Here is a 12,845-nt window from a genome sequence, read left to right as displayed (position 1 = left end):
TTTATTTCTCATCTCAAATAATTATCTAAATATCAACAAAATCAATTTATATTTTCAAATTTAACCAAAAATCTATCCATAGGGATTTAGGGATAAACTCAAATGTCTCAAATTCCAATTCTATTAATAAAATAATACTCTAGAATATTTATTACACTACCAATAACCTCAATGATCAAATTTACTTATCAAAATTCATCCCTCTTTCAAATCTTAGGTTTTCCAAAATATCAAAATTTGCAGCTTAAAGGAAAAAACGACTAAGAAAAAATGTTCAAAACACTTACCTAGTCTTAGAATATTTAAAATCTCATCTAAAGTTTCCTATTATGGAGTTTCACCTTCTAAACCAGCTCTTCTAGCCGCAGCGTCGCTCATGTTCTCCCGCTCGCTCTCTGTTCGCACCAGACGCAGATAAAGAAAGAAGGAAGAGAAATAGATGAAATAAAGCAAAGCATTTTTTTAAAACAAGCGTGGGTCCCACGGCCATTACTCTCTTTCTTTTGTCTTCTTCAATGCACACACGTGAATGTCTTCTTCTGCCTCCACTTTTTCTCTTTTTTTTGGCATTATTTACACTTCAACACCTAAAGCAAAAATTACTTCTCTCCCCCCTCTTCGATTTTCAATTGATTTTATGTTCCTTTTCCTTCTTCTTCCCTTTTTTTTAATATTATCATTACTATTTCTATTTACTATAAGATCATAACTTAGGATTTTAATCTAAATTAAATTCAATAATAATCTTCTAACTAAAATTATTTATATCTAAATATTCCTCCAAAATTACTTATTTGCTCTAAATTAATTTAATTAACCTTAGGTTAATTTTTGGGATGTTATAGTAGAAGTATTGTATTCATCCGAAAATAGTGTGGAATCATCAAGTAAAGACATGAAATGTCCAAATTAAGCAGAAGCAGGTGAGTTAAAAAAAGAATGATGAGAGGTAGCATGTAATGAGGTTCAAATTGAGTAGGCGCCAATGGTCTGGTCCTAAGCGGAGCCAGTAGTCATGATGTTTAAATAAAATATTTTCATCATTTTATATGATAAATTAATTATAACTAAGTTTCATGGGGTTGATTACATTTTTAAAACTTCATGAGATCTATTGATAACTTTTATTTTTTTGTGAAAATCATTTGTAATTTCCCCTTTTTTCACTGCATGGCTAGAAATGATTGAAATTTAAAATGGATAATTTATTGCAGTTTTTGTAAAAGACCAAAAGTGAAATCATTCACTTAGTGAATGATTTAATTTTTTTTTCCTAATTGACAAGATATAATATTTCATATTCTACTTTCCTTCAAACTATTTTATCAAGAGTTAGGTTGCCTTATTCACAAATTCTTTAAAATAGAGCAAGCAAGTGATGTGGCTATTTGTCTACCCAACCACCAATTGAAAATGAAAATGTAGGGAAACAAAAGCCTTAAAATTTCAGTCAATCTCATTATATGTCAAAGTATTTGGATTGTTCATATATTTATTTAACGATCCTGCACTACTTGGATTGTTTAAAAGTAAAAGTATTGTATTCAGACGGAAATAGCATGGGATCATCAAGTAAAGACATGAAGGATCCAAATTAAGTAGAAGCAGGTGAGTTGAAAAGGGATGATGATGAGGTGGCACGTAGTGAGCTTCAAATTGAGTAGAACTGAAAGAGGTGAAAAGGAGTGATGATAATGATGAAATTATCATATAATAAAATTAATTAAAATTTTGATATTCTTGTTCCCCTAGATTTAAATTTTCAATTTAAGGTTGGATATACAATTAGCCACTACATTACTTGCTCAGTCTATCTTAAAAAATTTATGGATGGGTCAACTCAACTCTTGGTGAAACAGGTTGAGAGAAAGTAAAATAAGAAATATTATATCTTGTCAGTTAAAAAAATAAACTCATTTCATAAGTGAATGATTTCACTTCTCATTGGAAAAAAAATAATTTTTAACTGCAAAATTGTTCTTGGCTTGAAAGAGTTTTTCACAAATATAAATTCATTCCTGATTTAAACGATTTCTAATATAGTATTTAGGTAAATACTTTTCATGGTGCTGCATTTAGGTAATTTTTTTAATTGTTAATAGCATAGAAGTAAAAGAAGCCCCCGGTTGATCAGAATCATTTAATCTTGGAATGATATGTGTCATTAATTTTAAATTATTTTTAAATATTGTTAATGCTGTGTTATTAAAATAAATTTTTTAAAAATTATAAAAAAAATTAATATTAAATATACATTGTCTGATACATATAAATAATTAATTTATACAAATTATGATAGTCTTTTATATCAAATTAGATCATTTGAATTATATTTACATTATTTAGAATATATATGAATAGTTAATTTATAAAATTATAACAAATTTTAATATTAAATTACATAGTCTAGATTAAATCTATACTGACCATGTGGATGATGAACCAGCCTTTAAAATAAGAACAAAATCATCTAATTATTTAAAAGGGGAAATAGCGGCCAAGGACCATAGAACCAAATTTATATCAGTTGAGAACTAATTGACTTTAAAATTACACTGTAGTCCCTTGACCCTTGATTGATATTAATTTATTATGTCAAAAAATCAAATGCCCCTAAAGTAAAAAAAAAAAAGAGGCCACTTGTACTATCCTCGACATTGGCCATTTGACCACCATTGGACCCCTTGTCAACAACAAAGTTGCGGCAACTAGTCACCAAAGTTTCGACACTTATAACATTTTTATACAAGAATAGTTGGCTTAGGTGGTCGGAGGAGGGTTTGATCTCATAATCCCTTAGCTACCTAAAAAGTTTGGTACTCACTAAACCCTTTAATTATACATGACAAAAAAAAAATAAATAGTAAACCAAGTTTTTAACTACTTTCATATTATAATATAACGGTTTGTTGTTAATTCATGAATGACATTTGCTATTTTATTAATCTCACTTGTTTATTTTACGTGGATAATTATAAATTGAAAGCTTTAAAACTTCATACATTTTATTTGTTAAAAGTCTAAATGTATTATTATTGTTAAAACCTGAAAGGGTAATTATTGATGAAGAACTAGCACATATAATTAAGCACATTATATTGGCTTTTCTGACTTGTTAAAATCTAAGTAGATTGTCATTAATTTCAAATAAATTGTTGTGAAAATCTGAATATATACTTGTAAATGAAAGACTAACACTTGTATAATTAAGCCCATTTTATTTGATTTTCTAGCTTGTTAAAACTCTAATGGATTATTGTTAAATTATAAGAGTTGTTAAAATTTAAATAGATACTTGTTGATGAAAGACTAACACATAAAATTATGCCCATTCTATCTATTTTTCTAACTTGTTAAAACCTGAATAGACCATTGTTAAGTTAGAATGGTTTGTTGTTTATATATTTGTTTTGTTATACTTGTGCTTTTAATCATTAACATCAAGTGTCAATTCCAACTTTAACAACTCATTTAAAATTTAAAATTATTCATTTGGGCTTTAACAAGTTAGAAAAATAAATAAGATAGGCATAATTGTGGATGATGGTCTTTTACCAATAAGTATCGATTTCAGTTTTAAGAACCACTTATTCTAAGCTAACAATAGTCCACTCAGGCTTTCACAAGTTAAAAAGAGGGATAAGATGAGTTTAATGGTACGCCTTAGTCTTTCATTAACAAGTATCCATTTAGGTTTTAACAAAAATTTATTTTAAATTAACAATAGTCTATTTGGGCTTTAACAAATTAGAAAAACGGATAAGAAATGCTTAATTATACAAGTGTTAGTCATTCATCAACAAGTATACATTTAAGTTTTCACAATAATTTGTTCGAAGTTAACAACAATCTATTCGGGTTTTAATAAGTTAGAAAAACTAATAGAATGTGTTTAATTGTACATGTTAGTTCTCCATTAATAAGTATTTGTTTGAGTTTTGACAACAACCTATTTGTGATTAACAACAATACATTCAAACTTTTAACAAGTAAAGTGTATGAAGTTTTAAAGCTTTCAATTTATAATTATCTATGTCAGATTAATAAACAACATTAGTAAAATAACAAGTGACATTCAGGAATTAACAACCCACAATTATGTTATAACAAAATGATTAGAAGCTAGACTACTACTTTTTTTTTTATATATAATTAAAGAGCTTGTTGGCCTAAAAATCACCAAGTTTTTTAAATAGTCAAAGGATCATGGGATCAAACTCTCACTTGGCTACCTTAATTAATTATTCTTGAATAAAAATATTGTCAGCACCAAAACTCTAATGATCAGAAGCCAGTTACCTTACCGATGGTGAGGGGCTTAGGGGCTCTTGCCACCTCAACGTTAGTATGGATCTAGCAACCACTGATAATGGGGGTAGCTTTTTATTTGTCCTTTAAGGGCAATTTGGTCTTTTAATGTAATAAATTAATATCAATAAAGGATTAAGGGGTTGCAGTGCGATTTTAAAAACTATTGCTCTTTAACTAATATAAATTTAATATAGTGATCCTTGATCATTATTTTTCCTATTTAAAAATATCATCACATTGTATCCTAATAAAATACTCCTTTTGGTTCTTATAATAGAATACTTTTAACTATTTCACTCATTTTAAAAAAAATCAAATTTTTATCATAAAAAAGTAAAATGTACTTTCAATTTTACCCTTTATTTTGAATAATAATATAATTATATTAAATACATTCACACTAATTAAAAAATAAAATTAAAAAAATAATTTAATTATTATAATGTGTCTTATATTTTAAATTAAAAATTATTTTTAAATATTGTTTTATAAATAGGATTGGAGCAGTAAGCCGGAGGGAGTGGAAGAAAAGATCAAGAAATTAACTTATTATTAAGTAAATTAATTAATTGGGGATAATTTCGCGAATAGCGCGGACGTCTCGCGAAGTCTCTGTGCCGCATTCCTAAACCGCGGCTTATGAAAAAAACTACCTTGACGGTTCTAATATCATTTCCACGTCTGGTATTCGGCACAACAGAAGAGAAACCGTGAAAGAAGAGAAACCGTGAAAGCCCTAATCTTTCCATCCTCAACTTTCGGGGTTTCCCGCCCTTCACCTTTAGAACTTAGAAGATCCATCGGACGAGCAAAAGCAAAGAAAAGCTTCATTCACCCAACGACGATGTGGAATCAACCCAACTGGAAGACCGATGTGGAGGCCGGAGGAGTAAGGCCTCTCTATCCCATGATGCTCGAAAGCCCCGAACTCCGCTGGTCGTTCATCCGCAAAGTCTACTCAATTATAACCATCCAGTTGCTCGCCACAATCGCTGTTGCCTCCGTCGTTGTCACCGTCCATCCCATTGCCCACTTCTTCGTCTCTACCAGCGGTGGCTTGGCTCTCTACATCATCCTCATCATTACCCCTTTTATCGGTATGTTCTTGATTCTGTTCTTTCCATTTTCATGCCCAATTTTTCATTTTCGTACCTTCCCCCCCACATTATTGTCATGCGGTCAGTCTGGAATTTGTCTAAGCACTGTCTTTGTCCAATCATTGCAGTCTTATGCCCCCTATTCTATTACCACCAGAAGCACCCGGTAAATTACGTGCTTCTTGGAATTTTCACGATTTCTCTGGCTTTTGCTGTTGGGTTAACGTGCGCCTTCACCAGCGGTAAGATTGAGCAATCATTTTCTTTCTTTCTTTCTCTCGTTTGATGCTCCGCGATTTGAAGGCCGAAGAGATTTGCCGAGCTATTAATTTGTTAATAATATCATATTCATTCGTACATGTTGCTAAGTTAAGTCTTTTACCACAATAAAAATATTTTTTCGATCACAAAACCCTAGGACTGGCATATGGTTTGTGGAGTGATCCGCTGCTTGTGTAAGTTTAGAGCCTCTGGAATTTCCATGCTTGATATGCGATTCTTTTCTGTTCTTTAATATTCCTATTATCTGAATTCGGATATGAGAACATGTGACTCTTATTTTAGGGTTACTCTTAAATTGGAATGGGATTTTGGGACACACTACTTGTGTTATGTGCCACCCGGATTGGAAGATCCCTTTGGTGTTCTATAGTTTGGAAGGTTTATATCATGTGCAATAGCTCTGAGGTTGACTTTAGTTACGTATCAGCTTCTGCACGCTGATGCGTGATTGGATGAGTTCATCAATGTGATTTATTACTTCCCCCCTTTTCACCTCTTTTAGTCCTTAGAATTCAATACTCTGAACGTAATGTACATGTCTCTCTTCTATTTGTTACTCCTTTTATTAAATAATAGTGAAGATGATATTTGAATTTTATTAGTTTCTATCACAATGATGATTTCTTCATTGTAAACACGTGGGTAATGGATATGGATATTGTCATGTTGCATTGTGATTGTATGTAATGAATTTTTGTTTCTCAAGTTTTAGCCAAAATGCCAATTTTCCTTGTTAATTTTGTCTTCCCTCAAATGACTGGAGACAGGGAAGGTTATTCTTGAAGCGGTCATATTAACTGCAGTGGTTGTTCTCAGCTTGACCTTTTACACTTTTTGGGCTGCTAGGAGAGGCCAAGATTTCAACTTCCTTGGCCCCTTTTTGTTTGGTGCTCTGATAGTTCTAATGGTCTTTGCTCTGATTCAGGTACTGTGGTCTCGAAATATGACAGCCTCTTTAATGTATGCTGGGATTTAGTTTAGTAACACGCTCCTTCTCTTGCAGATTCTCTTTCCACTGGGTAAGATATCAGTGATGGTCTATGGGTGTCTGGCAGCCATTATATTTTGTGGTTACATTGTATATGATACGGACAACCTGATTAAAAGGTACTCGTATGATGAGTATATCTGGGCTGCAGTGTCATTATACCTGGACATCATCAACCTCTTCCTCTCTCTGCTTACTATTTTCAGAGCGGCTGATAGTTGAAAGATATCATTGTTACACGTATTCCTTCTAATAATCTTCTTGTTAAGAGATCGGTGTTCGTCTTTAAAGAAAGTCATGTCAATTAATAAATGGATGTGCTTGTACTCTCGCGTGTCCCTAGGGAGAACGTATCAAACAAAAAAAAGTCTTGTCTACAGTGGTAAATAGTTGTTGAAACAGAATTGTATATACATTTCAGGAATCTCTTTCCTCTTGCTTTCGCAATAATATGTTCGTATATTGCAAGTCGAGGGAGTAAATTTTCCAACCTTGTTAGGAGGCTGCTCTGATTCAATTGCATGTATTATTTTTCCAGGCATACGTCAGTTCCTTTTGTTGTGTATGGCCATTTTGTTAACTGAATTCCGATGGGGGTTTCAGCTAAGGATTGTTAGCCCTGAAACCTCGTAACTTCTCTAAGAGGCAACCTTGAAACTGTTAGTCCCACTTGTGTTTTGGTTTCTGCGTTGAATATGACCAGATGCCTTGCATTCATGGATTGACTTAGAATGTGTCGACTATATGAGGCGCTCAAGGCTTTAAGCAAGACATCGCTCATTTTGTGAGTTGGCATTCCTTGCTTTTCCAATGCGGATGCGGGCATTTCCTTTCCACTAAGCGGATATGCAATCTCGCGAAAGGGCTTTCCTTTGTCCAACTTGTTTATTTTCATTTCGGCAAACTAAACAGAGCGTATAATTTCACTCCTGTATGGTCTGGTTGCATGCTAGTGTGTCACACTGCAGTGTTTACATTTCGATGACATTTATGCAATCTAACTTAGTGTTGTAATTACCTCCCTGAGAAGGTGGAGACGAAATACCATATTGACTTTTAGTTTTTTTCGTCTGACCAATATCTGAGATAAGGCATGGGGACACTGAAAAGACGACCATTTCATTGGACATAATTCTTAAGCTTCAGGGGAATTAAGACATTCCTTCTAGCCAACAAAACATCCCTACTTTTCTACAAATTGTGCCTTAGCATCCCCGAATGTCTCAGATTGAAAAACAAAACAAAAAAAAAAATGCAACATTCAGCTGGGTACAAATATTTAGACCAGCTCCAGGCTTGGTTTTGTTTGGGGTACTTGATAGAGCTCAGTTTCCGCTGCTATTTTTACCTTCTGCAACAATAGATAGAAGCCTTGAAACTCCCTGAGTCCAGACATCATACTCCCTCTGATTCTTGCACTCAAACTCCACGATTCCCCTGCATTCTGTCTTCAACCCAAAGTACCGTCGTTGTTCTCCCCCATCAAACAAATGCCTTCCTGGCCATGACGGTACATCCGTGCACACATCTAGTACTACATCTGCAATATCAAAACCATGAGTTACAACTTGTGATTTATATGGTCACGCTATTCCTCTTCACAATCAACACGGTACTAGGAACTAGGAGTTTAAATGGCAGCTTACTCTTCTTCTTTTTAGTAATGGTCCCTGCGACATGTTTACTCTTCATTTTCAGCATCACCTGCCCTGTTCGATGTATATAAACAGAGACAATTTTCCAGTGAAGATCACCTGCATTTACCAAGAAGATGCTGTTTTAGTTAATCCAAATTATTATAAATGAGAGAATAAAGGCAGTGTTGGGGTAAGAAAAGGAGCAAAGTGATATAACCTTTACGGGTGCGTTTGAGGAGTTCGGTGCCTCTAGCGAGCAGTTCTTGACTGCAGGCACCCAGAAAATTGTCTACATTGACAATTTCTCCACTATCACTGGTGCTGTTGTTACTGGTATTGTTGTTGTGGCCACCTTTTCCACATATCCCGAGTCCGACGCCTCTTTCCAACGGCGTCACCGCTGCAATATTCCACACTTCCTTCAGTGCTCTTGCTTTCAACGTCGCCGCCCCTCGCAGAGCTGCATATAAATATCCACGCTCCTCCCAGTTATACATCATTTATATGAATAATAGATGCATGTATGTTTCATCATTTTCATTGGCCTACCTGTAGCGGCGGCTGCCGTAAGAGTGGTAATATCATCGTGAGAACGAACATTCACGGCTGAACTGACCACCGAAGCAAGGTGGTCTCTCTCAGCTCCCATTGATTCGGCAGCCTCCACACATTGTGCTGCAACTAATGTGGCCGCGGATGCCACAGCCATGTCTGTTTTGGCTATCTTCTCATCTTTGCTGGGTGCAGATGAAGCTGCCGTTGCCGCTGCTATGGCTGCCACAGCTGACGCCACCGCTGCCACCGAAACGGCGGCGTGTAGCTGAGCATTGTGGCTTCTGCTCTCTTCTTTTTTCTTCTCTCTTCGCTCTTTCAACCATCTCCCAACTGTTTTGGGTCCTGTGCTGGGGGTCCCGTTACCTATCGTGCCGCCGCCTCGTCCGCCATTGAACAACGGGTGTATGGAATTGTTGGAGCGGAAAAACTGTTGCAACACATGCATGCATCTTTTTTTGAGAACCAATCTAAACAAACAATATTTTCCTTGGATTCTACTAGGCCAAACCAAATCACTGCGAAGTTGTCTTTTTGATCGATGATTGGCATTATTTTAATTGCTTTAATTATTACGTCGGAGAACTGCGGGCAATCTTGTCCATCGATTAGTTCTTTTCCATGTTCCATACAGCAAAGAAAAAAGAAGAAACAAGTATCAGAGATATATAATTGTATATAAGAATACTGTAAATTTGTAAATTCTGCTTGTGCCACTTCCTCTGCCTTCGCGACACTGACCAGTCACCCTATTGGATAATTTGTTTGCTCTCAGGCAAAAGCCAAAAGCCCAGAATAACATCACTGTTTACTTGAATCCGGTGAGAGAGGAAACAGTAAAGTCTGTCAATGTCGCGTTTGAATTAGCAGTCAGGGAGTTTGACGGCAAGTGGATGACATGAATGACTAGACCTTTGATCTGGTGTAGCTCGTGACTACCCACTTACTTCATCAGCATTGTCATCTTCAAACGAATATTTTCTTTTGGTTTTCTTAACTGACTTAGTGGTTTTCAAACTAACCCACTTCACAACTCTGGTTTCCTTCCCTTTACCCTCTTTTCACACTTATTTCATGAGAACTAACATTATTCCTCACTTTAGTGGAGCTTGGGGACCTCTTTACACTTCAAAAGTTGATCGCTTTCGAATGAGTGAACACAACACTGACTAAATCTAGTTCGGTAGATATTAGAGTAGACCATTATTCCACACAGGGATGGGAGAGGATACTAAAATACTCCGTTAAAAAAATATAAAATATTTTTAATTAAATTTTATTTTTAATAAAATAATTATATACTTTTAAATTAATCTTATTTTTTATATTTATTTATATTAAATATCTTACAATAAATATAAAATTATTTATTAATAGAGGTATTTAAAAAAACAATAATTACATTTTAAAAATAACATATAATTTTTTAAAAAATATTTTATATTGAGTAAGGGATATACAGTCATGACCCCTCAAGCTGCCTTCTTTTCTTGTTTTTTCACCCACAAATTTTTTACATTTTCATCGTTTTCTTTCGGTGGCTTTTTAAGATAGTTCCTTGATCGATAAGACACCTTAAAAATTCCTTTAGCAGAATAAGGAAAGCTTTCCTGAAAAACTGACAAAAGCAAACATTGTTCTATTTTTCATTTTTCATTTCTTTTCCACACTTGAGAAAAAAAGAAATAGCCGCAGTAGCCCGAGGAGCAAAAACAGAGCATGAAAAACAGCGAAGTTGGCGGGAGTCAGAAAAGTCCAATACATTACTAAAATCACTACTACACTCACGAGAAAACACTGTTCGCTACTTCCTCCCACCAAAAGAAGAAAAAGTGTTAAACAGATACCTTAACGACGTCGTCAAATTCATCGGACGGAGAAATTGGTGGGCTATCTGTTCCGGTTAACGAACCACCACCGTTCATAGGTTCGCTGCTGTGGGAGAGTCTCCCTGACGTTAATGGCGACACTTCCTGTCATATTCATCAGGCGCAAACTTAAAACCCATGTGATGATATGAGGAAAAATATATAAATCAGGTCAAATGATAGACATTTTTGTCATTCAAATGGATTAAAGAATAACAGTGTGACGAAGATTTCTGCTCTGTCAGACTACTCCCTTCCTTTGCTTTCGAATGAGAAATACTTGGTGAAATATGCTTTGGCTTCTTAAGTTACTTTCTCCAGAACAAAACAGAGAATTAAAATGTTCAGAGAGTTAGAGCTAAGTGAACACCTCTCTCACGGACTGTGACATAATGCGCTCAAGCACGAGCTGTGAAGTGGCAGAGGAGGCGAAAGAAAACTGATTCCGAGGTATGAATGATAGCTCCTCAGACTCGCCACCAGTGTCTTCAGGAATAGAGCTAGCACCACAGGATGACCCATTCGCAGGCTTGGAAGCCACATTGCCAGAAGGAGGAGGAGCAGGTGGAGGAGCCAGAGCTTTGGAGACCTCAAAAGCAGAGGCACTCCATGACCTCGACAGAAACTCCATTGGCACTCGTGGGCTCTCCGGCAAATGGGTTCCACCGGTCGGAAAATATTCCGGGCGGCGAGGATTGATTGAGAACCTGGGTTCCATGACAGGGATGTGAACTATTCGGGGGAGTGATATTCAATGTCGAGGAGGGCATGGCCTAGAGGATATATATGTGTGCGTGGTGGGAATGATCTTTGAGGGAGAAGGAGTAGAGTGTGTTTGAATGCTGATGTCCTTTAGCGTAAAATGTGACCAGAAAAATGACAAAAGTTGAGTGATCTAAGAATGGTCAAACGCCATGTGGCCAAGTACTCTTTTCTGCCTTCACCCTACAGAGAACAGAGGGCATAGGGGGAATTTTGTAACCTAGTGACTCAGATATTGATTTGTGGATTTATTTTTGGGTTAGCAGGGAGCTTTTAGTAATTGATTGAACTATCATTATGGAGCCATGGTCATGACTCGATTCTTATCATTTGTGATAAAAGTATACAATTCGCTAGACTGTACTGGGGCCTAGGGGTACAACGTCATAAAGTTAAAAACAAACAAAGCATATGCCCGCATCCCCAAAGAGACCAAAGAAGATCTTGAACAACAATGGACTGAATCGCGAAGAAGACACTAACCCAACAACAATTTTTTTTTTTGGAAATTTATTGGGTGCCAGTATTGCAATATTAAATTGCTATATAATCTAAGCTGGATTGTGTTCAAGGCATATTACTTCGTGTGAACAGACGGTGTGGTACTGCTGCAAGCGTACCATTTAAAATAACAGCAGACGGCTGGCGCCTCAAAGAGGGCTCTCAAAAGCAAAGCAAAATAATAATCACACCTTTCCTTTGAATAGACATGGAAAGAACAGGTACGAGTAATGACATCCCTGCTGTTTCCTTAACATTTTAGAAATTGATCGACGTTAAACCAGCTTAGGCTCAAGCCAGGCAAACCGGTGTAAACCTCGAGCAGTTATAATTCACGGCGCTTTTGTAGATGAAGGAACTGTTCTCCTGTTGTCTTGATATGCTTAAAGAAGCAAGATTATTACATTCATGTTCTAAGTTACAACTGTGAACTATCTAATTCTAAAGCTGTTAGTAATCTTGCAACATGAATTAGAACATTATGTCGTTAATACCTACCCTTTTTTTGGGGGGAAAAGGATATCGTAGAAAGCTTCAGATGACTTAAAAATTAAGGCACCCAAGATAGGTTGGTTTCAGCCTGGTACACTACGTACAATTCGACGAGACACTGTGTGATGATGGGCCACTAAATTAACAAAATGGTTCTCTTGCGGGGATGCAAAGCTAGAAGAGGACCATTAATGGTGGCAGGGATGAATCAGAGGCTGAGATCTGACACAACAATGGGATATGTCAGAGGGCATTAGGGTTTGGAGAAGAGGGGGAGTGATGGTGTTTCTTGATGCAGCAGGAGTTGGCAACGTCTAAGGCCGACATGCTAGCAAGTCCAAACAAAAATTTAGCA

General features: G+C 35.8%; 2 protein-coding genes across 2 annotated transcripts; one reads left to right on the top strand and one right to left on the bottom strand.

Moving 5' to 3' along the window:
• Positions 1–4,970: 4,970 nt before the first annotated feature.
• On the top strand, positions 4,971–7,146 carry LOC129284732 (protein LIFEGUARD 2-like). The gene is made up of 4 exons (XM_054920199.1): positions 4,971–5,408; positions 5,537–5,650; positions 6,458–6,615; positions 6,694–7,146. Exons 1-4 carry the CDS (start codon positions 5,156–5,158, stop codon positions 6,898–6,900), a joined length of 732 nt encoding a protein of 243 aa, XP_054776174.1. The 5' UTR covers positions 4,971–5,155; the 3' UTR covers positions 6,901–7,146.
• Positions 7,147–7,680: 534 nt separating this feature from the next.
• Positions 7,681–11,632, bottom strand: LOC129284716 (VAN3-binding protein-like). Its single transcript, XM_054920198.1, has 6 exons — positions 11,106–11,632; positions 10,715–10,840; positions 8,865–9,297; positions 8,533–8,775; positions 8,325–8,432; positions 7,681–8,218 (listed from the first exon to the last, which is right to left on the bottom strand). The coding sequence occupies exons 1-6, from the start codon at positions 11,451–11,453 to the stop codon at positions 8,004–8,006; spliced, it is 1,473 nt and encodes a 490-aa protein (XP_054776173.1). The 5' UTR covers positions 11,454–11,632; the 3' UTR covers positions 7,681–8,003.
• Between the last annotated feature and the right edge of the window lie 1,213 nt (positions 11,633–12,845).

Source organism: Prosopis cineraria, unplaced genomic scaffold (genome assembly GCF_029017545.1).
Source record: "Prosopis cineraria cultivar Desert tree isolate PC_DT_omini unplaced genomic scaffold, ASM2901754v1 PC1, whole genome shotgun sequence".
Lineage (NCBI taxonomy): Eukaryota > Viridiplantae > Streptophyta > Magnoliopsida > Fabales > Fabaceae > Prosopis > Prosopis cineraria.
The sequence above is the reverse complement of the archived record's forward strand: the minus strand, read 5'-3'. Positions and strand labels throughout refer to the sequence as shown.

Coding starts and splice junctions, on each gene's coding strand:
- LOC129284732 (XM_054920199.1), top strand. CDS start 5,156: ATGTGGAATCAACCCAACTGGAAGACCGATGTGGAGGCCGGAGGAGTA. Junction 5,651..6,457: donor AACGTGCGCCTTCACCAGCG/GTAAGATTGAGC, acceptor GACTGGAGACAG/GGAAGGTTATTCTTGAAGCG. Junction 6,616..6,693: donor TGGTCTTTGCTCTGATTCAG/GTACTGTGGTCT, acceptor CTTCTCTTGCAG/ATTCTCTTTCCACTGGGTAA.
- LOC129284716 (XM_054920198.1), bottom strand. CDS start 11,453: ATGGAACCCAGGTTCTCAATCAATCCTCGCCGCCCGGAATATTTTCCG. Junction 10,841..11,105: donor TGTCACAGTCCGTGAGAGAG/GTGTTCACTTAG, acceptor TGAATATGACAG/GAAGTGTCGCCATTAACGTC. Junction 8,776..8,864: donor TACGGCAGCCGCCGCTACAG/GTAGGCCAATGA, acceptor ATTTATATGCAG/CTCTGCGAGGGGCGGCGACG.